Below are 27,924 nucleotides of genomic sequence, written 5' to 3'. Positions count from 1 at the left end.
GGGGACCTGCAGGGCTGATGGAATTCACCATGCATTGGTCATGTCAAGGCTAAAGTGCAACATGTTAGATTTCATTAGGCAATGTTTTGAATCACTTAGAAATTATTGTTACTGGAGGTCTGTAATGCCTTGCTTTGCAGAAGGGTTTGCATGCTGGGAATGCATTTGAGCAGTTCCTGTGTCTTCTGCACTGGTTTTCAATATTTCATGGTAGACTTGGTGATACTGGTTTGGCAAAAAGTCCTAAATGGTTTGTAGGAAGCTACAAGTGAAATAGCATGCATTTTGCCATGAAATAATTTAGTGGTGAGAGGCCCAGATGCTTTTGAGCTGGAATAATTTTGCTCACTCCTTGGAATGCTTTTCCTTCCTTAGTCTGCAGGCACCAGAACACTACAAAGGAGGCAATTTGAGGACATATTTTTCATGTATAAATTGGAGCAAAAAATGAGTATCTGTAATTATACTGCAGAAATTTGAAGTGGTAGTTTGACTTGAAGATGGCATTCATAGGATTGGTGTGCATGATCTGATTGCACACTTCTTAAGAGTCACACAGCCTTCTGAGATACAGAATAGCAGATTTTTTCAGGTACAGAGAAGAGTACTCAGAGCAGTTGGAAGGTGACACACTGCTGAAAACTGAAGAAGCTTAAGAGGATGGTAGAGAAATAATCATTGCAGGTTTGAGATGTGAATGGCATTCTGCTGCTTTGAAGTTAACCAAGTCATCTAAAGCATCAGCCTGACCTGCGCATGAGACTTCAAGCGAAGACTGAGAGAAAAAAATGTCAGTGAAAGAAAAAGTTCTATATTTTCTGACTGTATTACTGTGATTCCAAACAATTTGACTTTAGGGAAGTCACAGAAGCAAAATATCTTCAAACCAATATGCCATCTTTTTCTATTTAATTTTCACTTTAAATTATTATTTGAGTTGAAGGCAGTTTTTCAGAGAAACTAGTTTAATCTTCATTTATTTAAAAGGATAGTTTTCAAAATGGAAAGAAAAAAACCTCACACACATGCAAAAATCTGTGGAAAACAAGTCCCCATTACATTGTATTCTCATTCTCCTTTAATTATAGCTATTTTCTTTAAATATGCATAAATATTTACAAATAGAACTACCCAGATGTAGAACCCACAATTTTTATCTCAGTTTTCTACAACTCAGCTGTCATTCTTCATAAATAATGCCTTAGATTTCCCGTGTCCGGGAGAACTGATCAAAGCAACTTGTAAAGAATCTCACAGAATTCCTTCACTCTACTTCCCAAAACCACCAGTTTTGTCTAGTGTCTTCTACAATTGTATTTAGATCTCCTTGTAGCTGAAAATGGCAACTGAAAGGAAAGATAGGGAGAAGCTCTAGCGGCCACAGAAAGGTTAAGTGGAAATAAGGAAATCTTCAGCAAGAAGATGCACTATCAAAAAGGGCCTAAATAATGTGAGCTGTTTGGAAGATAAGGGGGAAAAAGAAGAAGCTGAGTCTGGTGAACTGTGAATGGTTTAGTAGATTATTTCTCCTGTGCAGTTTATGTTGCAAAATTCAATGTACGCTTGGTCCCACAGGCTGTACTTAAGCAAATTGTTCTTCTGGGGCAGATCTGATTTCAATAGTGATCAAATAAACAATTATTGTGGTGCAAAGGGGGAATAATAGCTTCTGGCAGGGGGCAGGCAAGGAGCAGCTGGAGGCAATAATTACTAAACCCAGATGTGAATTTAATGGGCTAGTCCAAACAGGCACTGTTTCAGGAACAACAAACATGAAATGAAAGGATATGCATGTTTTTTAAAATTTAAATCTCTACGAAGGCTGAAATTTTTCTGTCTATTTTGACAGAGAGAATATATCAACAAATATTGATAAAATATTAAGGATCTTTGCAGCAGAAGCACTTGGAGGGAGGAACTGCATGATAAACTGAAATGCTGGGTTATTTTTTCTACAGTGTTTCAGTGATGTTTCATTCTAAAGCTAGATCACCTCAGAGACTGTTTATGGTGTCGTACTGGGGCAACAAACTGCAACTCAGGGATAGGACTGAGCAGCTGTGTGTAGGAGCCTCTTAACTCACATCCCCGTCACAGAAACTGTTGTAGAATGGGGAAAAAGCCCACAGTTTTTGGGGATGGTGGGATAGCGGGATTTAGTTAAGGTTTATGTGAGAGGTGGTCTGTACATGCACATGCTGCAGCAGGACTTATGTGCTCTGTTCCATACAACAGAAATCCTGCCTGGAACAGCTGGCTCTTAGGACAGATGGTGCAGTACATAGGTTTTCACAGTAGGGCCAGCTTTGGAGTATTTGCTCTTGGCTGTTTCTTCCTTCCCCTGCACTGTAGCTCACCATCTTCTTTGGCTGTGCTGATGTAACTTGGGCAGGCTGCATGAACACAGTAAAGCAACAAATCCATGTTTTAAAAAGCTTAAATTGAATGAGTTTGGGAGCAGGTGCCAAGGGACTGCTGGGGGCACCGTGGTAGAAGAGAACTGGGAGATGCCCAGTGTTAGTACTGTCAGTGAATGTATAATGAGAATCTGACCTGCTGTAAAATCTGCTGTGACACAGCGAAGAGCAAATATGAAATTGTGATTATATCCTAAGGTGCAGCCAGAATAAATAGTAGGACTCTGCTTTCTTGCAGTGAATATCAGAAGCTGTGTATTAGTTTGACCTCGCTGCCATTTGGGATTTGTGTGCTTTGCTTCTTATCCTGCAACTTGTGGAGAAAATATAAGTTTGCCCTAGTTGATGAAGCCTTAGTTTAGATGTACCTATATCCCCATGTCTCAGATTTTCTGTGTCAGACAGTTCAAAGAGGTATGAGGCTCAGAGCTTTTACTTTACCTACTGAATTCCTACCTTTATAATTAGTTGGAGTTAGCATCAACCAAAAACTTTTAAGTGTCTCTGGTTGAGAGAAGAGGGAATGAGGAGCATAAATATAAGGAACAACCATAAGCAAAATGCTTATGAATTTCCCATTTCTCTGGATCCATTCCCAAATAAATGATTCCTGCATGACAGCTCTCCAGGAGGAGGATGCAGAATACAGAGGCAGAGTTTCTCAGCTGTCAGGTGATAGGCAGCCCTGGTTTTGGCACAGACAGGTACAGCCCAATTACCTTGGGCTGGATGAGAGGTGATTTCCATAGGGAAAGCTGAGGTTTGCATTTTTCATTTTAGGACATGTTCATTTTGCACTGGATAGTTTATTTTCACCACCAACTCCCTTTTAAAAATTGATTCAGCATACAGCTCTTACACATTTGAATAATTTTGTATTACTTTGGTCCTATTTGCAGTTGTACTTTCTTTTTTTAAGTGCTTCTGTGGCACAAGTTTTTGTAGTCAGATTTATCAAGCTTGCATATATGCATTAGGGATTAACAGAATGGACAATTTCCATAAAATGCATTTCTAAACACATTTTGTAATTTTAGTTCCATTTTCATAATGAAGAAGTTTCTGAGGCTCTTAACAAATGACAGAGCAATTTTTAAGTGCTTCATGTGCTGCAGTACTTGATGTAAGCAAAAGCAGCTTATCTAAACCCCTGACATTTAATGTAGCTTTGCTTCTCAATTCTTATGAACTGAATAAATTAGGAAAGTAATTCAGTTGGTCCTGCATGTGCAAATGAGTTCCTTTATGTGTGATGTTGATGCCAATCAATGATGGTATTCTGTTGATTGTTGATGTGTGTGTGTGTGTGTATATATATATATATATATATGTATATGATAATTTGGACAGAACTGGTATTTGACCTAATTGTTACATAACTATTAAACAATATTGATACCTTTTTTGGAAAGAAGTGTTCAGCTAAATGTGACCAGAGGGAGTCAGGTTTTTTAAATGTTATTCCAAATTAAATTTTTCCCAAGAATTAAAGATGAGAAGTGATTTAAGGGATGTCCATGGTTTTAAAGTCATTACACAATGTGGGTTATTTTAAAATTCAGTGTTGTAGATCACAGGGTAGAACTAGCTGTAGGTAAAAGTAGAATTAGACATAGTGAGATGAGTGTCTTCGTGGCCTGTATAATTTTGAAAATGAAGCTTGGTAGTGTGATACAAATTTTTGCTGCCCTTGTCTTCTTTAGAATTCGATATACTGATTTTTAGAATATTTGGGTTTTGTTTAGGAGGCTCACATACATATATATATATGTGTATGTGTGTATGTATATATTTATGTGTATTGCAGTGCTTTGAAACAACAATTTTATTAAATGAATTGATTATAGCAAAAGGGTTATAGATGGTGTTTATTCTGTAGCTGTCTGGGTTCATTAATTCAAGAGGACCAGTTAGACCATGTTTTCTCTCCCTTCATTTTACAAGATCAGTCAGCCATGTGACCATAAGTGTTCTTTTAATTCTTCTCTTGTATGACTGCTTCCGTGTGTTAAAATCTGTATCACAGATAACTCCTGGAAGTGCCTTCTGTAGAGAGATGCCTGAGTTTTCAAGAAATCAATAATTATCTAGTCTTTTTTCAAAAGCAGGATCATGTTTATGGGCCTCGGAGATGATGAACTGGTTGAATCCCCAAAGCTGTTAGAGAACACTAAAGATCCCACGCATGCATCCACATACCACCACCACACATGGGCAGCCTTCCTGCAGCCCATCGAGTGCAGGAGCTCAGTTGGTTCCTTTGCAGCACTGCTGGCCATTGGCAGAGGACTGCTTTGCATGGGAAATTCAGGGTCAGTGGGACCAGGAGTTCCCTGTGTCGCTCCTGCAGTGCAGATCAGCAGCACCACTGCTTGCCAAGGGCAGTAAGAACACATCCAGCTCTTTGCACCTGTGTGTGTTGCAGAAGGGAAAGGTTCACAGGGAGGGTGTGTATCATATTTTATCTCAAGTTGTTCCTGCTTGAGATCTCTATCACGCCCCATATCAGTTAAAACTGGGAAGAATGATTTTTCACCATTTGATTTTTTTTTTTTTGCCATTTGACCTGAAGAATACTGTTGGTTGGAATTTTGTTGAATATTGCTACACAAACCTAGAAACTATCCTATCTGCAAGCATTTTTTGCTTTTTAGTGTAGGAAAACAAGATGATGTTACATCAGTAAATCTGGATAGCTGAACAGTTTGTACTATCTCTGTGCTTATTTGCTTCCTTCTAGACATCCAGGGAGTTTAATAAAGACTGTGTAAGATTGCATAATCCCACCTGTCATGGCTGCTTGAGCCTTCATTTCTTTACATGAAGGAAAGCAATAGCTTTTCTAAGGTCTCTGTTTTCCAATAGGAGCATTCCCTGTAACATTAAATGTATTTTGAGGATTCCTTATTGTTACAGCCTGGTTACATGTATATGTGTGAAATGCCATGCTTTGGAAACCAGTTCAACTGTTTGAATTTTCCTTGACTCTCTACATAGACATAATGAGTTCAGGCAGTTTTAAAACATTAAAAACATTTCAACACAATCAGGTACCCAAATGCTAATTTCCTCATGAGTTATTATATGGGTAACATTAAATTTTTTAATTGAGATCCATTCTAAAATTGAGATCAGCTAGCAAATTGTCGGGTATTAGGCTTCTGTAAGCTTGATATCAAATGTAATACTATTTCAAATAAATACAAAATAAAATAAGAACATGGGTTTATAGTATCAGGAGTGATTTTCTTTTGGTTTTATTTCCAGGCTGGTAAGTGAAGAACTGCCAGAAGTTCCTGTGCTTTACAGAGATGTCTCATCCCTTTTGCTTATCCAGATTTTAACCATGCCTCAGCCATTGCACAGAGGTATGTTACAAAAATATGTATATTTAAATTATTATGTAGATGAGGCTGCTTTCATGATGGTTTGCAGGATGGTAAATCGTAGCTGATCTGCTGTGTATTCTAAAATAATGTTTCTGCCTTATCTACAAAAGGTGGCATTGAACAGAAGTTTTTGTTCTGAGTTGACAGGTTTATCTGTGTTCCCTGTCTTTTTACCTTATCAGTCAACTATTCATTAAAGATACAAGAGCTGAGCGGAAACTATTAAGTATTTCTACTGAAAGAAAAGTGTCCTTTGTTTGACCTTCATCTTTTGCTTAGAGGGACAGCTCAATACTTCAAGTTGAACTGAGTGCCGAAGGGCTAAAAATTTGAAAGATTGTAATTTAATTTAAATTTCAGAGTTTAAGTTGCAGCAATTTTATGTAAGAGTTCATATATGAAGATAATAATTGCTGTAATGCAGCAATTTCAATAGAGACAGCATACTGTGTAATTATGAATAAATATTAAAGAGATATTAAAAAATTAAATATTTCATTACTAAAATCAGAACTGTCTTAAAACCTAAGTTTCTTTTTCTGTGTAAAAGGACCAGCTGAACCTGGTTCCTCTTGCTAATAGGTAATGTATGTTCCAGAATAGGGATTCAGACCCTCTGGTCTCTGGCTTGATTATTTGTAATTGTACCTTTATTTGAAAATGAGGACAAAGTAAATATCACTTTACTGTTTCATATCTCCCATGGGATCTGTGTGGCAGTTTTGATATCTGCTGAGTTTTGGTAGTGTTTGAATAGGTAAATTCAGGAATTGGTCTGCTCTTGATGCTTACACCTTAGTAGAAACTGTTTCCCCATAAGAGATATTCAGTCCTTGGTATTGAATGTTTCAATTCAACTAAAGTGACTCTGTATGTATCCATTAACATTGTGGGTTTGTTTTTTTCAATTCAATACACTTAAAATTATGGAATTACTTAGGTAGGAAAAGACCTTTAGTATCATCATATCCAATTGTTAAGTGCATGCTTATGGATTAAGTATATCCAAAAGATTATTAGAATATGAAAATACTAAAATAATAAAATGTTTTGCATAGGAAGACTATTGTCAAAAATGTCCTTTTTTTAACAACAATTTAAATTAACTCTATTGGAAGGACTCAATCAAAATAGTATAAAAACAGCAAATAAAAGTTTAATGAGACTAATATCTGCAATTCAGGGAAGGAAGTTGAAGATAAAGTACAAACCAGTGGTGTCTTTGTAGTCAATATCCAAGCATTGAATACCACCATTTAAGAAAGTATATTTTATCCTAGAAAAGACAGCATTCAATTAATAGTAAGGCATTCTGTGGAGAATTCTGTGAAGTGCCTCATATCAGAGCATGTGTTGTCTTTGCTTTTAGGTTTACTGTAGGTTGCAGTTGAGAGGGAAATGGCAAGTGGCAGATAGAAAATAAATGTATCTCTTTCAAATCTGTGAAGCATTAAATTGGAAATAAATTGCCTTTTGTCTTCCTAATTTTTGTTTCATCAAAATGGTTAAGCAGAATGAAAAGAAAGTCTTTCATAATTCTTTGTTTGGAGGTGTGGAGTGGCGTTCACAAAAATAAGCCATAACAAATTTGTTTAGTACTTTTACAATGGGTTTGTAGGTCACAGAGTCAAATTCAATATCATTAATTCTTTGTAGAGGGCTGAGGTGTAACTAAGGTAAAGTGGCTTCTGAAATGTCTCATGGTAAGCACAAGGTCAGCAATAGGGGTGAACAAAATCTCTGACTGCTTACTGAATTGTCTGTGCTGCCTTGCCCTTGCCATGCAGGAGGAGCTGTGGACTTGCCTGTGCACTGGGATACGCACAGGAGGCTGATGCCTGAGTGTGTTGACAGATATTTCCAGTAAATTCCTTTAACAATAGACTTAAGTAAGTTGCATTGTGTCCTTAATCAAGCGTGACATCTTTTTTCAAATTCCTACTCAAAATCCTTTTTGTTTACGCCATGTGTTTTTTAAAAATAGAAAGTGCTCTTTAAGGAGGACTCAAAATCTCAGCTCTTGCCCTTCAGATGGCAATTGTATTAACTTCCCTATTAACTGTTAATTTTAAATTCAGACTGGGAATTGCATTAACTTCTCTATTAACTGTTGGATGGGTGTTGGTATCTTTTCCAATCTGACATAGATTAAAGCAATAAAAATGTCATTACTGTTCAGCCTCTTCATTCAGAAGATAAAATTGATCTGAACCTATCAGAAAGAAAGAAGACTGCTACAGAAAAAAACTTACGGTGGAGGTCAAAGCATTTACAAGCATTAACCAATTTGCAGAGAAGGGAATGAGACTGAGATGTGTCCCTCTGTGTAGTGTAGCAAGCAAAATAAACACTGTGAAACCTCTTTATTCTTTTGAGTTTCACACTAGGCTGTGGGCAGAACTTTTAAAGGCTTCAAATGTTTAGCACTTTGTTTGAAATTTTTGAAATTGTACAGGGCTAAATGCATAATAATCCACATAGGAGTTTTCTGGTTCAGTTCTGTGACAGTTGTTGTACAGAGGATGGAGTGTTCATGTTGTTGTGAACTGGGACTCCATACAAAATAAAGATTTTGCTTCCAGCTCCTTTCTTACAGAAATAGCAAATGATAGTGTGTGTACAGAAATAGAGTGGCTTGGTGGTTATAAAACATAAATCTTACTTTGTAAATTGAATTCCATACCCCCCTCCCCCCCACCAGTCCTTTCTGCAGCATAGTTTTTGGATGCTGGAGTCATTTAATTGAAGTTGGATGTTGTTTCTTGTTACCATCAATTGTAAAAAGTTTTATTTTCCCACCACCTGACTTGGGACCCTGTGTACAGATTTCTAGGAGCACAGAGTGTGGCTTCTAGTGATTGCAGTTTCTGCGTTGCACTGGGTGTAAGAAGCAGCACACTGCAAACACTAACACTTTTAAAAATTATTGGATAAGGATCTTGACTAAATATATAGTATGGATGTAATCAGCTTGAATACTATCCAGTTTCAGTGTGGAAGCTCAAATATTTATCTGTATCTTGGAACTTTAATGTACCTTTCATGAATTATCTGAAGTTCAGTGCTGTCTCCCTTTGTTCTGAAGTTGTGTTTTCAAAGAAGGGTTCAAGCTTTTGATCAAGAAGAATATTTTTCAAAGGTTATTTATACAAAGATCTCCTTCCAAATTTAGTAAAAAAGGCCCTATGTCCTTAATTTTGCATCTGGTTCTCTTTGTGGATTCCTTCTGTCTTAGGGTATACCATCTAATTTGATATTGAAAATAAAATATTTATATTGTTGGTAATATGCTTATTTATCTGCACATTTCTTGCACTAATGTTAAAATTAGAGTTCTAGAAGTGTTTCCTATTTAAACTTAGTTTTTAAGGGTGTTGGTTGATGCATATAATCGGATGAGATGCTTTGAAATTATTTGGTTCCAAGAAGTTTTAAAAATAGGAACATAAGTGCATTTCTCAGTATAATTCAAAAATAAGTACAAAAGTTCTGGATTAGCCTGTTTTGATTAGATTGGCCTAGCTATAGTAATAATACTTTCAGACTGTCAGGCTATCAGATTAGAGACAGGAGTCCTAAATGCATTTCAGTGCAGAACTTTGCTCGGTGGCTTACTTCACATAATTGCAAGCTTTAGAATCATTGAATTGAGAAGATGATATAGCAAAAGCACAGCCTGCCTTAGGGGGCAGCAGGAAAACGGCACACAGCCCCCACAAGCACACTGCAGGAAGTCAAATAAATTTGCTCTTTGCAGTAGACAAGAATGCAACAGCTTCAGCATTACAGGTACCTGCAGCTGTCCAATATATGGCATTTAAAGAGGTAATATGGTAATGAAGTGATAATTGATGCAGTGACTGATGTTTCAGTATGTTTCCCATGGGCTGTTTCTATGACTATAAAAAAGTCTTGGTGCTCATTATACAAAAGGTGGCCTCTGAGCTGCTCCTGAGATATTTTCCTAAGGGGAAAAAAACCGATGACGTTTGGGCAGAATTCAGGACTTCTTAAGGGTGACCCAGATGTGGGAGTGTACAATTTTTGTCCAATTCTGGATTCTCCAAAAATGTAATTCATAGTCACATTGTAATTTATTACATCACAAATGTAATTTATGAGTCACATACTCTTGTAAGTAAATACAAGAGAATTCATTTAATTGAAACATAACATGGGATAGACATATTTCTGGTGAATTGAACAATTAGTATTAAGGGAGGGAATGGGGACAAAGAGTAATTCTATTTAGCAAAAATCAGATTTTTTACAATGTGCAAAGACACCCAGTATTGAGCCCTGCAATCACCTGTGCAGAGCTACAAGATGGAGCAGGCTGTGGCAGGCTGGTGCCTGTTGACAGAATTGTGCCTTTGCTGCTCTGCATGCAGGGGGTTTCCTTCACGCTTTCAGTGTGAAATTGATTTGTATTGCTTGTCTCTCCTCTTGGGGGGTTCGAGCTCAGCACCTGAGTTCAGTTCTAGCTATGATTGCAAACTCTTAACTCAGGCCAAAGAGGCAATTTTTACAGTTCTCTGAATGTGTGTGGTTTCATCTTGTAGATTTCAGTCACAGAAAATTTCCTGCAAGCTTGCCTGCTGTTATTCCTCAGGGGTAGAATTGCTAAGAAAATGGAGGTTTCAGCAGAGATAAAAAATATGGCCTCAAGATCTAGTGGGATCTGGTAAATCCTCCTCTTGGGGAGATGTGAAGAGGCAGGATCATTGTAATGCTGCCTGCACTGGAAGGGGGGGATGAAGTAAAGGACTATTCATTGTCATGTTTAACACAAGCCCCAAAGGGATATAATACAGAAAAGTTAATTTTAAATTGTGTAATAAGAAATGATGTTTTAGATGCTTAAATTGTGCTTGTAGTTGATACTCACATAAACTTAGAGACATTAAAAAGTTTCAAAATCCATGTCTGCATTGATTTGTAAACACTTGTTGCATAGACAAAGAATTACTATTTCACAAATTTAATTATGTTCTCAAGTCTTAGCTGTGTATATTTTATAATCTAGTAGTGGGGTTTTATATTAGATGCAGGAAAGGAGAAGCAAGGTGTTTCATTTTCCTGGCCTCCTCATTTTCACATATGAAACTCATTTAAATCCTTTGGGAAGAAAGAATTAATTTAGCCTAGTTTTTGTGAGGTGCTTATGTAAATTGTTTTGCTTGACTTCAAAGCCTGAGAGGACTTCTTAAATGCCTCATTTTTGTCTACATTTTTTTAGATATATATTAGTTATGTTTATGCTTAAGGAGTGGTGTAAGTGATGATAGAAACTTCTTTGATCTGCCTAGATTTAAAAACAAACTAGATAATTTGGGACTCGAAATGGAGCCTAAAGTAAAAAGATAAAAAAGGACTACTTCAGTATCTTCTTTTCAGCCAATTATCTTTTTTTCCTGTTTCCATTTTAGGAAGTCTCATTTTGCTTCTGTTGCTAGCATCCCCCAAAAAATTTCAAAACCTTTCTCCTGCAGCCTAGCTGTAGGAAATAATAGTCCTTTAAATATCAAAAAAATAATCATAAAGATCTTTGAAAATGCCAGTCTGCCTTCTACCTTCCTTCTGTATGAATGTGAGGTCCAGTAAATAGGTACTCACTCAAGAGTGTTTTGCAGCAAGTGTTTTATGGCAGGATCTATATCTGGAAGGGAAGGGTTAGAAGCTGATATGCTAGATGTTCTTGTGGTGATTTTTTTTTAAATTTAATTCTTTCAATATTTGTATGAGTGTCACCCCTGATGGGAGCCAGAAGAGATGGTAGGATATGCATTTGCTTACATCTACAGTAATCAGTAGCTTAACTTATGTAACCTTTGGACAAAATATAATCTTGTATTATCACCAGGCCACTAGGATGAGGTCACTGCTAACCAGGATTAAGATGAAAATAAGGAGCAGTGGAAAATTACTTGCCCTGTACTTGTTGTGTTCACTACGGCTGCCAAGTCATATCTGAAAGCCAATAAATATATGTTGTTTTGTATGTTTTGAAGGGTTGTTCTTTGTGTAGCACTTGCTCTTCGTTTCAGAATTACCATTTCCATAACTAGAGACTCTGTAATCATTATATTTGCTAAAAAGATCAAATGTTTAAAAATTACTTTCTTTGTTTTACAGAACACTTCACCTGCATTGTAAAAGTGCTGTTCACTTTATTGTATACTCAAGCCTTGGCAGCACTTTCTGTTAAATGCAGTGCTGAAGATAGGATGGCATGGAAAGAGTCAGGAGCTCTCAAAAAGGTTGGTTAGTTTATTAAAACATTTATGAAATTCTGCTTAAGTATTTCTAGTATGAATGTAATAGATACCTCTGATTTGCATGTAATAATTTGCTTCTGCTTCAAAATCCAGTAATTTCTTTCTGTGTGTGCAATTTCTGCAGGTTTTTGTACATGATGAGACTTAAAAGTTTCACAATCTGTGTCTTTATAGTTTCAATCTCTACTTTGTTGCAGTGACTGTAATCAGTAAATGCAGCTTTCCTTCCTGTGAAATTGAAGTTATCCTGTGTAAACCATGGGCATCGATCTGATGCATTTCTCTACAGGAAAAGCAGGCAACCTTGTTGGAGAAAAAACCCTCTTGACTTTTCCAGCTTGCTTGTGCTATTTGTGGCTAGCTATACAAATTTCTCTCACTATGTGGTCGAGAGTGCTCATGTGATGAAGAGACAGAGAAGGAAATTTGTCACTATTGTTTCCTTGACTTCTTGTGGTATTTACAAGTAAAGTGACAATGCATCTTTCTATTTCAGTTCAGCTGATTGAATGCCAGTTGCCACCAAAGACAAAGTTCTCTGCACTAGCACCAGCATTCATTTAATCCTTCAGTTAACTTTGCTCCACAGATTGGTTTTCCCATAAGGTCAGAAGAATGGCAATGTCAGACCAAAGGAAAGGATACAAGTGTTGGGACCAGGAGAAGAAATGGGTATTACCCCTTTATATAACAGCTGGGCCTTAGATGTAAAATGAAATAAAGACTGAGAAGCATGACCTGCCTTTTCACATGTGACTTAAATTTGTCATAGTGGTCAGTCAGAATTCCAAGATCTTAAGGACAAATTATCTGCTGGCTTGCAACTATGAGAATTTTTTTTACATTGGAATCACTGGACCGTACTTCATTTTGTTAGGTCCCTATCCAACCCTTCTTTCAATATAATATCATTGTCTTAGAAATAAAATGACATTTGCTTGAGGTTGTTGCTAGTGATGGGTGTTTTTTCATTGTTTACTTAAGTGATTCTCAGGTGATACATAATTTTGCAGTTTAAAGCACTCGGGATTGGCCAGTGGTAATCACACAGCTCCCTGTTCCTCTCTCCCAGCCCCTTGGCTGCTCTTCTCTTCTTCAGCCTGTCCCTCATCCTCATGCATCACAAAGGAAGCTGGTTTTTAATTTAGAAACCCAAGTTCTTTCTTTAAAGTTTCTTTAAGCCCCAGTGGTTGAAAGCATGGTTCAGGTTGGTTTTTTCTTCTCTGCTGGTAAGATTGACGTTTTAATTCTGGGATGACTACACAGATCACCTCACTTAACTTTTGTGTCTGTGGATAATGCCGAGTGAATCTATTACAGTTTGGCATTCCAGACATTAAACATGGGCTGAAAACTTTGCTTTATATTTATGTCAAATGATCAAACAACATGAAGAGTTTAATTTCTCAGCAGGGATGAGAGGTGGATATTTTACTTTTGAAACCCAAATTCACCCTCATGATCTTTGCAAGATGTGTTACAGTGTCCTAGGAAGCGCACTGTAAATGCCTGTGGAGTAAACTTCCAGGAAAACACAGAAAGAAGGTTTGTCTTAGCTGCTGAATTAAGTGTGTGTTGCCTTCTGGTTCTTTGACTATGAGCATAAACAGTAAGTGCGTGGTCCCAGTATGAAAGGTTAAGACCCCATCTAAAATGGAGAATGAAAATTGGTGTCAAAATGCACTAAAGAAACCAACTGATGAATTATATACATCACTATGTACTCAAGTGTTTGGTTTCTTTAAAGAATCACAGTAATGTTCCACTCCCTTATTTGTTGTGTTGAGAATACACTAACAGAACTCAAAATTCATATCCAGTCATCTTTTTCCTGGGTAGAATTTATTCTGACTTGGGAAAATACTTATGAGAATACTGCCTTCTATTTCTTAAAGCTTTCTGTGTTGCTTTTAAATGTCATTGCTATGGCACAAAGCTAAGTGGCTATTTATTCTTTACACTAAATATATTTTCCATCTGTAGTAGACATTGTTCATTCCAAATGCAACTTTGTACTTTCTGATAGATTCATTTTAACTTAAAATACTTAGCAAGTGTTTGTCATTCATTCTGGTTGGTATGTTTTCAAAAACTACTTTTTTTACAAAATCATGTATTAGAATTAAAATTCTGTTGGAACAAGATGTATCCGTGAAGTGATTCTTTCTAGTTTTAAAGCAAACATTTATATACTCTCAGAGAAAATGTGAAATGCAAGCCTTATACAATGGCTTTCATAAAGCACTCAGTTTAGAACATATGTAATTCAAGTAGCAATTCACATTTCACTCAAGCTAAATGCAATGCCTTTCTGTAAAATTATGTATTTGTTTTAAAATTTTTTTAAGCATTGTGTATCTTTGTAGATCAAAATTCATGTTGATCAAAAGGAAATATTCTTCATTGCTTTTGCTATTACAGAAACATTTTCTCCTTTTTATAACCAGTTCTTTTTGGATTTCTTTTCTTCTCATTTGCAGAATACATCCAGTGGAGAAAAATCTTGGGAAGTATTGCTGAGTCATGTGATTAGTGAACTGTCTAAGGGGAAGATATATGAAGAAGAAGAGACTGAAGAATTACCAGTGGTACTGGCAGATTTCTGGAAAATTTATCCAGCATGTCCCCTTGAAGTTTTTTTGCCTTGTTGTTATAATGATTTTTCTCTGATCTTGCTAAAGACTTGCAGTACAGCTCTTTATTTTCTAGATCAAAGCATAACCCTTGGGGACAGTTTGCCTCTGCAAATGCATCTACCTCTTTTAATATCAGATGTGGTCAGTGCCACATTGAGAAAGTTATTGACAAATACTTCTTATAATTACAGGTTTTAATCATATATATGGATTTTAATCATACGTACAAAAGACCTTTCAGAAACTTGAAAAAGTGAATATTTAAGTAGAAAACCCATTTGTCGAGGGGGAAGAAAACCTACAGAGGTATTTCAGGTTATTAGTGAAATGCTGGCCTTTGGAATGTATGTTTGATGCAGTCATTTTTATAATATGCTTTAAAAAATACTTGGTTCATATTGGACTTTCCATACTTAAAGGATAATTTGCTGGGACAGAATTTAGTAATAGCTTCCTCCTGTCTAGGTAACTCCGGATTCTGTTGAGTGCTATCTGCAGCAGTTCTGCCTCCCTTTCCTCAGGATCACAAGCCTTCTTCAACACCATCTCTTTGGAGGGGATTTGCCTAGTTGTCAGGTACAGAATGAGAGGGGCACACTCAAACGTTTCCATATAAAAGCTAGAGATGAAAAACTAAACTTGAAGGTGTTTTTTTCATGGTATGCATGTTCTATCCTAAGATTTTTTAAAAATCATATATTATAGCACTGCAGTTTTCAAAAAATGGTATTATATTCTTAAACTTCAGCAAAGTCATGCTTATTTAATTAGGTTATAGGTGATTGTCTCGTAAAATACCAAGATACTTTTTAAACTTGTCCGGCATTTGCAGAGATGGTGTAATTCCACACACAGTGGAATTCAGTACTGATTTTCTTAATGCCTGTTAATACTTCATTCTCAGAGACATTGCATCAGCAGACAATTATGTGTAGAGTTCCATGACTAATTTAAGTAGAGTTTACTGCAGGTCAGCTCCCTCTTTTCCTTTCCCCCACATCATCTCCTTTGTAAAACAGCAGTTAGCTAGTTTGGGGTACTAAACAGAAAAAAAATTATTGTGGAGTTTGGGGCTTTTTTGTCTTGTTTCTGTTTTTTGGATTTGTGGTTTTTGTGGGGGAGTTGTGTTTTGTTTGTGGGGTTTGGTTTGGGTTGAGGTTTTAAATTTGGTATTTGGTTGGTTTTGGGTTTTTTTTCTTTTTTTTTTTTTTTGTTTCAAGAGTCCAGTTTGAAGTTATCTGGTGAAATTGAACCTTCCTGTGTCACTAAGCATGACTATTTGCATCTTAGTACTAGAATACTTTTTTGTTGAAATAGATCTATTTTTAATAAACTATTTAAAAACTAAGAGTCTAAGTATTAATCTAAGCCTCTCTGATTTCATGCCTAAAAAGGAAGATGAAGAATTCACCGTTCTTGCAAGCTGCCTGGGTCTATTACCATCTTTTCAGTCAGCTCATCAGTTCACCAGTGCCTCTTGTCTTGATTGGCCAGTGCCAGCATTTGACATGATATCACAGTGGTGCTCAGAACTGGTTTCATTTGCAGTTAGACATCCTGATCAAGTAAAGGTATGTAGCAAAGTTATTTTTTCCAAAATAGTCATGATATGGAAGCAGCTATTGATTGCTTGATGCATTATGCACATACACTGTTGCTTTGACTAAGGATTGGAGAATGTTAACTTGTGAGAGAGAATTTGTAATGGGAAATATTGGTAAGTGGATATGGGTTGAATTGGCTAAAAACAGGAATAAGACGACTTGTGTGGTTTTTATGATCATTGGAGACAGAATGTAGAAATACTACCCTTAGGTGATACTAAGTGTGCACCTGTAGCCAATAAAGGGCAGGTAATAGAAACTTTAAGAAAATAGGTATCAGAACTTTTCCTTGCCTGTTTTAAATTACTGTAAAACATTGCATCTTCAGTTGCAAAACTGGAAAAAATGAAAAGGTTAAAATCTGTTTAAGAGTTACTGATGAAAAATGGTACATTTTCTCTGAAGGTTAAAGAAATAATGCCAAGACTTGAGTTAGTGTAACTGAAATAATCAGTTGTGAAATGGAAATGTTTCAACATGAGTGCATTGTTTTGATGACAAGCTGCATCTCAACAATTCAAGTCCCCTTCTCCTAAATCTGTGGTGTCAGGGGAAAGCCAGATGCATTCCTCACTCTGCAACATGATTGTTCCTGTGAAAATTTGAATACCCAGATTAATCTCAAAATACAGTTCCTGCTAATCTGTTAGATATTATAGATTGCAGTGAAGTTGATAGCATTCTTCCCATGATTGGAAAGTAACCTGGTACAAATGCAGTATTTCTTTCTCTTTTTTTCTTTTTTGCAATTTAGGTTTCAAGGTCATGCACTCTTAAAAAAATATTTGGACCTTGCAAAAAAGAATCCCATCTGACCACTATGCTCATCAGTTATAAACACAGAAAAAAATTACTACATTGGAGGAAAACATATTTCTGTTTAAACGCACCCTCCCACCCCAAACAACATAAAATTGGACAGTGTTTTTAAGAGCAAGTGAGAAGAGTTAGGCTTTTCAAAGCAGTATTTAAGACAGGTAGTGCCTGTCTTATCAAAAATTGTGAGTTCTGGTAACTTCTTAATGGCGGTTGTCCAATACAGTTTTGAAAAATAGGCAGATGTCTTCAAATATCATTTACAGAGATTAACTTCAATTCTGTTTTTGAAAATTTGAGTCTAAATTTTAGCTGGGAGACAACTTTCATAGTCAGTGCCAGAGTTTCGGAGTAATACCTTGAAATGGCCGAACAAACTTAGTGCAGGGAGTGAGAGTCTTTCGTGTAGGTGACTCTTAATCCTCTTGTTTTAGCTGTGAAGGTGTTTGCACTTAAAATATGTCACATGTAGAAAACATCCCTGGGAAAAGGCTGGTGCCCATTTTGTACCTGTTACAAAGGATGAAATGTGACTGCAGTTGGGGAGGGTAATCAGCCAGGAGCAGGTGACTATTAAAAGGTGACATTTGACTTCTAAATTTGTGAAATGCAAAAGAAATTAGATGTTTTTAAACTGCATGTTTCTTTTATGTGGTATTCTTTTTTTTTTTTTTTTTTTTTTTAGAAAATATAAATGCTTTAAAAATTGACTGAACTGATATATATTGTTACCTTATTTGTAGGCTTTGCTTATCCAGGAGCCTAAGTGGGACTTGCCACGCCTCCTTCAGTTGCCTGAGAATTACAATACCATTTTTCAGTATTATCACAGAAAAACTTGTTCCGTTTGTACCAAGGTTCCTAAAGATCCTGCTGTTTGCTTAGTTTGTGGTACTTTTGTATGCTTGAAAGGACTGTGCTGTAAACAACAGAGCTACTGTGAATGTGTACTGGTAAGAGAGAGTTAATTCAAATTCTGTAATTGATTCTCACACTCATTGATATTTGTTAACTCCATTGCTTAGTTTTGATGGTTTCCTTTTCAAAATGTGTTTAAATAATCATAGAATAGTTTGGGTTGGACAGAACCTTTGAGGGTCATCTAGTCTAACCCCCAGTGATAGAGTTTAGTGCCTCTTTCTGAGAGATAGACCTAGACTGGATTCTGGAGAGCAAATCACTTGCATAGCAACCTATTTCCCCTTTTTGTGAAAGTCTTACAAAGCCAGTGTGTGCAATGTTGACACGTGGTTTTGATTCATAGCCAGTTGAAATTTGTTTACATTCAGGTTGTTAGTATATTATTTTAATTTTCCTCTGGTTTGTTTCCTTGCTTTCCAAGTACATAGAAAATCAGTCTGTGGTTGATTTGAGTATTTTCTGATACCTGACAACCTACTAGAGATCTACAGACTGTAACTACTGATTTAAGGTCTTTGACTTTTTCAGTAGTCAAAAGTTTTCTAGTCAGTAGATATATATATAAGTTCTTTTGGGAGCCTGAGTTGGATGACATCTATTACTGATTTTCATACAATGATAAAGGTTTGCTTTGATAGGTTTTCTCTTTACTTCCATTGAACAGTTAGGGGAAGACTGGAACTATATGGACTTCACAAAACTGTGAGAGCAGTTTGTTGGAGAGATATTTACAAATGGGGCATAAAACGTCAGAGATGGATGACATATTCAACATATCAAGAATTACTTAAAAAAATTTTTTATTAGATTTGTAGAGCCATAGACTAGATCTGTGAGCATGGATAGAGAAAGCAAATGTTTAACAATACAGACTGTTGTAAAAGAGGTAATACTATGTTTTTCTAAATACTTTCTCCCGTTTTTGCCATCTATGAAAAATATTTGGTAGTCCTATACAGTTTGCTATACAACAGCAAATTCAAAATATTGTACATAATATTTTTGCTTATTTTTTTGTAATTCATTTTTTTACATGGTAACAAATGTCCTCCCTTGCTGAGTAGGGAAATGTTTTTATATGCAGGTGGTGTAATGGCAGCACAAGACACTGAATTCTAGTTTAGATGGAGAATTTTGGAGCAGGCTATCCTTTGGCAAACTGTCTCTTACTCAATAATGTCTTTTGAATGTTATTTGAAGGAAAACAAAGTATTATTTTTTAAATTTCTTCTGTTACAAAGCTGACAGACATTAACAGAAGCTTTGCACTCTTGCCTTTCTACACCCATAACATTACAGCATTCTCAGAACTGTGGAGCTGGGACAGGAATATTCCTTTTGATTAACGCATCTGTAATTATCATCATACGAGGCCATCGTTTCTGCCTTTGGGGTTCTGTTTATCTCGATGCACATGGGGAAGAAGACAGGGATCTTAGGTAATGTTTTCATTACAGCTGTGTTTCATTGTTGGTGCCTCTGTGTAGATCAGCTTTGTCTTGTAACATGCAATAACAGATTATAACAGATCTCTACCTTCCTTGCGTGGAAAAATGGAAAATCCCCATTTACTGCACTTGGACTGACTTTCATTGGCTTGGGTTTTTGAGGATTTTTTGGCCCAGAGGTGGTGTCGTCATGATCATTGAGTCATACCAGGAACCCAGCAGACAGGTTACTATGTTGCCATTCCCCACTGTGGTTAATTCTGTGTTGTGTTGGGAAACACTTGTCTCCCAATGCTGTTGTTTGGCCATTAATCAAGCAATGTAGTTGGATTCCAGTGTAGGGATGGAGCATAACTTCCAAGCTACACATGACTGAGAGAACAAGTGATTGTTTCTGGATTCTGCTATCCAGTGTAAGGAAGGCAAGTCCCAGCAGTTACCCTACTGCTGGGAAGCAAAAATGAAAACCCCTCGCCAATAAAAATGCATGTTTACCCTGCAAAAAAGTTGTATGAGTATGTGTTGATTATGTAATGAAGCATCTTTCCCTTTACTTGGCATATTAACTATTTATTTTCTTCCTTTTTTTTCCTCCACAGGCGTGGTAAACCCCTATACATATGCAAGGAAAGATACAAAGTGCTTGAACAGCAGTGGGTGTCTCATACTTTTGATCATATCAATAAAAGATGGGGGCCACATTATAATGGCTTGTAAATCATCATCATCATCATCTACACACCATGTAACTGCTGTTACCATGAATGAATGCATCTTGACTGACAATAGCTTTAACTGAACGGGAGTTTGGCTCCTTGGCTCGGGGTGGAAGAGGGTATGGGCATAAAAGGGAAATGGAACTTTGTCAATATGTGGAATCTGTGCAAAATGAGCTGTTGTTGCTACAAAAGAATGATACAATAATTGAAATTAAATCCTCAAAATGGTGTGAGCAATCTTATTGCACTCAGTAGTCTATTTTTCTTGTGTTTTTTAAAGTCCATTATTGTTAAGAAGCACAAATTTACTTGGAGTTGTTTAGAGGCTCCAGGGGTAGCTGTCTGGGTTTTATTTTACTTTGCATGGAGTTGAGTTTTTAGCAATTTTTGCTGAAACGGTGTATATGTCTATTACATCTACTAAGTATGTTGGATAAAATTTCTTTGCCTTTTTTGTATTGGCTTGAGGTTTTGACTTGATAGGCATTTGTAATTAGGTCTGTAAACCAGCTGTGAGACTGCATGGTAATAATTGGTCTGAAAGGTGAATTTTAAAGAGTATTTCACTTATAGAAGTCTATTGAAATATTTCAGGCATTACTGAAAACTTACACATTCTCAGGAACTTCATTTTTTTTTCTCCATAAGTAAATGAAATAACTGTAAATTAGGTATCTTACTGCTCTTCATGTAATCCAGAACACACATTCTGTCTTCATTTTTTTTTTCCAGGAAGGAGCTTTTCTTTTTTTCACATCATTTGAATAAATTGTTAATGATAACATACAGAAATTGCTGTATATAGGGAATTTGTTTGGTGCCCAACATAGCAGATCCCAGTTACAAATGTAACAACTGTGAGCCTGCCTGTCATTCCAAACCAGATGTATGTTTCAGAAGGATTGGATTAGGAATGTGCAGGCTATTCTAAAAATGAAACATAATTTTGTATCTTTACTGTCATTTCAGGAGGTTCCTCAATATTGTATTTGTTTAAAGTAATCACTGTTCTTTCTGCTTGGTTTCCTAAAAATAAAAAAAAAAAATTCAACAAAGGTAGCCAAGATGAGCTACCAGTGCATGTGCAGCCTCACTGGATGAATGCCAAAACAATTTATGCTTAGAGGACTAAAAAATTCATGAGAAGAGGCATAACTGGGCTAAAATCTATAGTGTAAGTAGGTAGGAAAGATTATAGTCAAAATACTGGTATGTAATATATTGCTACTATTGTTTTTCACAAGTCTTGGACATTTGAGGACATTTCATACAGTACTACCAAGCAGTTCCCTGGTAGTTTTGACTTCCACAGCTTGTGTGTAAAATAAACTTTGTATGTGTAAAATTAAAACATCTTATGATAAAGCCACATACACAAAGAAAACAATTCCCCAGTGGAAATCATTATCTAGTGAAAAGTGTATAGGGGAAATAAAATGACTGTATAGCAATCAAGAACAGACCGAAGGCAAAGTAAATACAATAAGTTTTTCTGGATACCTGCAATTTGAAAAACCCTACAATAAAGGATACTGGTTTTTATACATACATATAAATATATATATATATATATATATATATATATTTCAAAAGTATTACACTACTTCCTATAAGATTAGAATTACTCTGTTTCACTGACTAAATGGCTGTGTCTTTTCCAAAATACTACTTTTTTGATACTGTATTATAAGTTCTGCCTGTGATATTTTTGCATTGCTCATTAAGAATATCAGGCCATTTTGTAAGTGTGGTTAAAGAGCAAAAAGATTCTTTACATTGCCAGCATAACATTATTACAGGGCTCATGAACTTGAGTGATCTGTAGTTTGAAGCTCCAATGCTTTATTTACAAGAAATAATGTGTCCAGAATTTGATTACTGTGTTTTATTTAAAACAGAATGTTCTCTGATTGTGCATATGGATGTGAAGTAAAACTATTAGCCTTAACTTTAACATTTGGGTATTTCATAGTGGTTATTATAGTACTGGTGAATTAGTCACCAGTCAATTTAAAAATTACAAAAAATTACTTGGTTGAAAAATTGTACTTGAATATCCTTGCATGCTGCTAAACAAGGATTTTTATTTCCCCCATAACTTTTTAAATCCTACTTTATTAAGCTAACCTTGAAAAATAACAGGTCCAAACTAGAGTGGTGTGTGTGCGTATTACTCAAATGTTCTGGTGTGATATCCTGTATGAATGATCATTTAAGTACAGTACATTACTGTAGACTCTAAATCGATCTTTATAACACATCAGAAGAGTACAAAACTAGGAATACAATAATTGGCATTGTAAGATATGTTAATAAAAGTCTACTGTCAATCTGTGTGTTCATGAAATTTTTTCTCTCTGCCCCAGTAATCCAAAATGACACTGAATTCCACCCAATAGCCAGGCAGTTATTTAAATGTTAAAACCTTATGCATGCAAAGTACTTTGCATAGAGAGTAAACTTGGTACGTGTTTTAATTTATTGCTTACAGCCATGTATTTTGCAATAGTAATTTGGATTGTTTTACTCATAACTATAGCACTTAAAGTAGTGCTTAAGTGTATTCCAGCATTGCTGCTGCAAACTACTAAAGTTAAATTATTGAGTTGAGAAACTACTTTTGGAAAAACTGCTTGACCTTTTCTGTCAAGTCTTATTCTGGAATAACGATTACTTCAATTTGATAAATGTAATATTTATGTATTAAGTTTTTTCTTTTCTTTTGACCTTTGAGAGATTTGGTGGAACAGTCTTCTTTTGGCCTTGACCTTTGCATAACAGCATCTTTCCTTTTTCAGTGGTGGCCTGAATTTTTTAATTACTATTTTCATCACCCCTGCAACAGAAATCTTGTATAATCACAGTATTTCACAAGGAAATTACATTTTTCTTTTAAAAGCAGGATCTTTTCCTGTAGTATCCCACAAATGTTATTCTTTACTTCAGAATCCCATGAGATCAGTTCACGTTGTGTGCATAGCCACCAGGGCAGACTTGAGTTTTGTGGTGATTTTGATATGATTTCTATCTGATTTTCATCTAACCCAAATTCTGCTGTCCTGTTTTTCAGTTTCTTTTCTCAGAGGCGGGGGCAGTGATGAATGGAGCCTGTCTGACTGTTAGCATAGATGAGAATGAAATTATGCTGTTTGCAAAGAAACCCACAGGAACGACCTGAGCCATTGTGTGGAGGTTCACAGTTCTAAATTTCCAAGCACAGGAGATAAGGAAGTGCATGCAATCAGAGGAGGCTGGCTCTGTGTGACAATTTGTATTGAGTTTGTTTTTCTTTGACTGAGATTGCTCACTGCAGTCAGTGAGGTCTGCACTGCTGCGCTGATGAATGTCTCCTTTTGGTAGGGCACAGTGCCCAAAGCCCCTGCTTGCATGTTTGCTCAGATGGGCAGTAGTTCCCCTACAAATTCTTACACTGAGAAGCTGCTGTGAGTTCAGCCTTGTAGCTTACCCTGCTTCTTCTCCGAGTGCAATGTCTAATACATTTCCCATTATAGGATACCTTTGACTCATTACTACTAAGTTTTTTAATAATTTTTATTGAAAACAATTATGCTAGACTTATTCCTCATAGATGGATTTATTTTTTAATGTTATAACAAAACAAAGCAAGAAAACCTTCAGAGATTAGAGCTGAAAAAAACCCAAGTATTCTTCATGCCCAATACTGAGAAAAGTATAGTTCAAATATTTACTGTCCCTACATTTTGGCCTTAAATCTGGTGACCAGTTATGCATGGGTCGCATTTGAATGTAGAACACAAGTGCATACTAAAACACTTGCCAAATCAGAACAACATGTTCTCAGGGATTACTTGTAATACTGGCAAATACCTAAAGCAGATAATGAGCCTTTGTTTTTCAGCTGTCAAGGAATATACTTTGCACCTTGCAGTTGAAGCCACTAATACAGTTTGAAAAGTTACTTTCCTTCTGTTTCCTTGAAAGACTGGAGCTCTCATTTCTTTCATGCCTTTGTTGTCTCCATGTTGTATATGGAACTGATTTGTGTAGTACTGCACAACAAAAGTACTGCGCAGCCTAAACCAGCTGGAGAGCCCTCTGCAACTTACAGCAATACTTTGTGACTAAATTGCATTTTCTCAGGGTACTAGAGATAGCTGGGGGTGCAGCTTGAAAGTTAGTTTGTAGAGAGACTGGCTGCTTTCGTGCTGGTCATGTTAGATTTGTCACACATCAGCTTTGAAAATCTAAAACTAACATTGCATTTTTTCCAAATATCTCCACAGGCCCTAAAAGAGACTGCCTTTGTTCTAGGATAATTTCCCATTGTTCTCTAGGGAGTTTAGTATGGAGCTGGTGTTTGAATCTCAGCTCTGCAACAAGGTACTTGGTGACAATGCTGGTGTAAACATTCACATCATATAAAATACAGACGTGGGTTTTGTTAAACTAAGATCTTCAGGACAGCTGAAGGGACTGTTAGGTATTGTTTCCTTTAGGTTCTCTAGCTGCCTGCTTTATCCTGCTTGTTTTGTCTCAACTTTTAAGCTCCTTTATCTAACAGGAACACCTCCTGTTTGGATCAGTAAGTCCTGCTCTGTTGTAATGTTAGATCAACTGATATTCAAGCAAATCCAGGTAGTAGGGTCTTCCATCATCAATAAATTTAAATGTGCACACAGGACTCAAGTGAGACATGGCCCTTTCATGTTTATACTTTTTGCATTTTTTCAAACTGATGCCTTCAATCTCAAATATCCCTCCTCACACAGATATGTTGGCAGTAATCAAAACCAACAGGAAACTAAAATGGGGTTGTTTCCCATAGTCAGACATGATTCTGGGCAGAATAATTCCTCTTCAATATCTCTATATCACCTTTTTTGTCCTGCCAAAAGCTGTTATCTCGAGAAATAAGTACTTTCTGAGTTAAAGAAGCTTATTGCCTTTCAATACTTAGTGCAGTATTTGTATGACTAATACTCACAGCAGGTGACTGATGTAATTCAAATAACCTTCAGATACCTGGCTATTCAGAAATGGGTCACACTTCCACTTTCTCCCAACTTGGCTTGGATTTTTTTAGTTACGTAACAGGAAGAATTCTTACAGAACATTTCTCTTATACAAAAATATAAAAAAAAATAAAATTAGAAGGATGCTATTTTACCAACACTTAATTCAGACTGATGTTCTTTCTCTTTTAATCCCGGGCAAAATTAGGGACTATTCATTGGATTACTGTGTATAGTTTTACAATTCCAGTCTGTCTAAACAAACAAGGAATCCACAGCAACCTGAAGCTAAGGTACTACAGTAGCAGTGCTCTTCTGTGGGAGAATATTTCCAAGAATGCTGCAGTACATTTTTTCACTGTATATTGCAGAGCTGTGTTGCATCTTGTCCTCTGAAATGTATGTCAAAAGACATGTTATGTGTGTGAATACCAAGGTGGTTCCCTAGCAACAATAAATAGAAGAAAGCTCAGCCCATTCAAGTGATTTACCTTTGTAAGTGTGTGGTGGCAAAGATGGATTTTGAATACTAAGGGAACTCATTAGCTGGAAGAAGAAAAGCAGCAAATAAAGAACTGTAGATACATCTTACCCAGCACTCCTATTCTGTACAGCATCATTGGGAATTTGCATAAGACATTCTTAATGTGAAATATCATCTCATTTTACTCTTTTCTCAGCAGCTTTTAATTTTCTGTATTATAAGGGGGAGTAAAATGTTGCCTGTGGGAAAAGGTAAGGAGAAGATACTTTGGTTATTTGGATAAGTTCACCTTCCAACTTATTATTAATGTCCTGTGCGCTCAGACTGAGCATTGAGTGATACAGGACGCTCAGTTGCTCAGATGTTCATCCACTAAGGGTAAATGCATAGATTTAAATGTAACAACAGGCACATGGTGTGACTCTTGGGGATGGTTCATGCAGACCTAAGAGTTGGACTCCGTGATCTTAGTGGGTCCCTTCCAAGCAGGATATTTCGTGATAATAATTTAAAAATAATAATTAGCTATGAGATGTTGTAATGGCACTCCCAGTTACACTACTGCTGCCTCTGTGAAGAAAGCTTCACAAAGTAAGAGTAAGGATTGCTTTTGGGAGCATCACGCTCCAGCTCTGTAGAATAAGGAGTAATTTTATAGTATTTGGGTAATGTTACAGAACAGATTACAGAATCATAGAATCACTGATTTGGAAGAGACCTTCAAGATCATCGAGTCCCACCCATGTGTAACATCTCAACTGAACTGTGGCACCGAGTGCCGCATCCAGTCTTTTTTTAAACACATCCATGGATGGTGACTCCACCGCCTCCCCAGGCAGACCATTCCAGTACTTTATCATTCTGTGTAAAAAACATTTTCCTCACATCCAGCCTATATTTTCCTTGGTGCAGCTTAGGACTCTGTCTTCTTGTTCTGTCAGTTGCTGCTGCCTGGAGAAAGAGACCAACCCCACATGGTAGGGGGATAGAATATAAGAAAATAAAGATCGTCCAGAAAGTAATCTTCCTCCCAAGGAGTTGCAGCTGGGCCAGTTATCAAAGATTAGGAACAGGCCTGACTTTAACAGGCCACAGCTGTAACCAATGAGAAGAAGAGCACTGTAAAAGAGTGGGGTACCCCTTGAGAAGGGAACTGGTGTCAGTTGGCTGCTTTGTGAAGGAGTCAGTGCTTGGAGGAGCTGCCCATGAGAAACACCAAGAAGGTGTGAAACTTTTGCGCTAAGGAGAGAATAGTATGGAACCTCTGCAATAAGATGATAACACCACCTGACTACAACCGCCTTTCAGGAAGTTGTAGAGAGTGATAAGGTCACCTCTGAGTCTCCTCCAGGCTAAACCCCAGCTCCCCCAGTTGTTCCTCATAGGGCTTGTGATACACATTGCCAGCTAGACTCTGTGGCTATTGCTATCTAGAGTATACCATGTGTAGGCTCTTCTATGTGTATTTTTGTTGTTGGCTTTTAAAAAAGTCCTTTGAGTCACCTTCATCTGGAGTTTAGTCTGGAATGAATCCAGTATAATTCCAAGTCACTTTAGTTCAGCAATGCTATTTACATTTCACTGCTATCCCTGCACCGGGCATTCCATCTCCCCACTTCTGCCTCCTGGTGTCTGCCTGAGGTCTGCAGTCTGTGCATGTGATTTGTAAGGGCTGGACTATGGTTATGTATCTTGCACTTCACTCTTGGCTAGACCTGTTACATTATTGACCTGCTTCTCTGCTTTTTCCTGATGCAAGTGTATGTACTCTTCAATGCTGGGCTGCTGCCTATGTAGTTTTTAGTTTTGCTGTACTTCTGTGGTCCTTATCTGAATACTCTGCAGCTGTTGGCTTCTTTAAATTATCTTTGCATATATGCATAAAGCCCCAATATTTTTCTCACTGCTTCTATTGATTTCAGAGATGTGGTGGAACCACGCCTACATTAAAATTGCTGATATTTCGTTTCCTTCACTACTGAAGGATTTTTGAATAGGAGTTTTCTCCTTTTCAGTCTCCTTTGCTGTTTTTTGTTTTGATCCATGCAGTAAAAAACAGTTGCTTTGCCTTTTCTGTCTTCAGTATTCAGGTAATGCAGTAGTTTCCTATTCAGGATTTTTCTTCTACTAGTTCAAAAGAGAAGAAAACTAGATATCTCAGCTAGGGCAACAGTCTTTGTATGCAAGTATGCACAGACACATTAAAGGCAGGTAATGC

The 27,924-nt window shown here is 36.7% G+C and overlaps 1 protein-coding gene across 2 annotated transcripts in view; it reads left to right on the top strand.

Moving 5' to 3' along the window:
* The window catches only part of UBR3 (ubiquitin protein ligase E3 component n-recognin 3), a 99,860-nt gene extending 77,302 nt beyond the window's left edge, over positions 1–22,558 (top strand). For both annotated transcript variants that reach the window (XM_030952922.1, XM_030952923.1), the window contains exons 32-39: positions 5,685–5,785; positions 11,942–12,066; positions 14,565–14,672; positions 15,186–15,296; positions 16,115–16,291; positions 17,884–18,093; positions 19,361–19,500; positions 20,109–22,558. In XM_030952922.1, the coding sequence (XP_030808782.1) occupies positions 5,685–5,785; positions 11,942–12,066; positions 14,565–14,672; positions 15,186–15,296; positions 16,115–16,291; positions 17,884–18,093; positions 19,361–19,500; positions 20,109–20,226 (1,090 nt within the window). In that variant the 3' untranslated portion in view covers positions 20,227–22,558. The remainder of the gene's footprint in view (positions 1–5,684; positions 5,786–11,941; positions 12,067–14,564; positions 14,673–15,185; positions 15,297–16,114; positions 16,292–17,883; positions 18,094–19,360; positions 19,501–20,108) is intronic.
* The last annotated feature ends 5,366 nt before the right edge of the window (positions 22,559–27,924 follow it).

This window comes from Camarhynchus parvulus, chromosome 7, assembly GCF_901933205.1.
Source record: "Camarhynchus parvulus chromosome 7, STF_HiC, whole genome shotgun sequence".
Taxonomy (NCBI): Eukaryota; Metazoa; Chordata; class Aves; order Passeriformes; family Thraupidae; genus Camarhynchus; species Camarhynchus parvulus.
The sequence above is the reverse complement of the archived record's forward strand: the minus strand, read 5'-3'. Positions and strand labels throughout refer to the sequence as shown.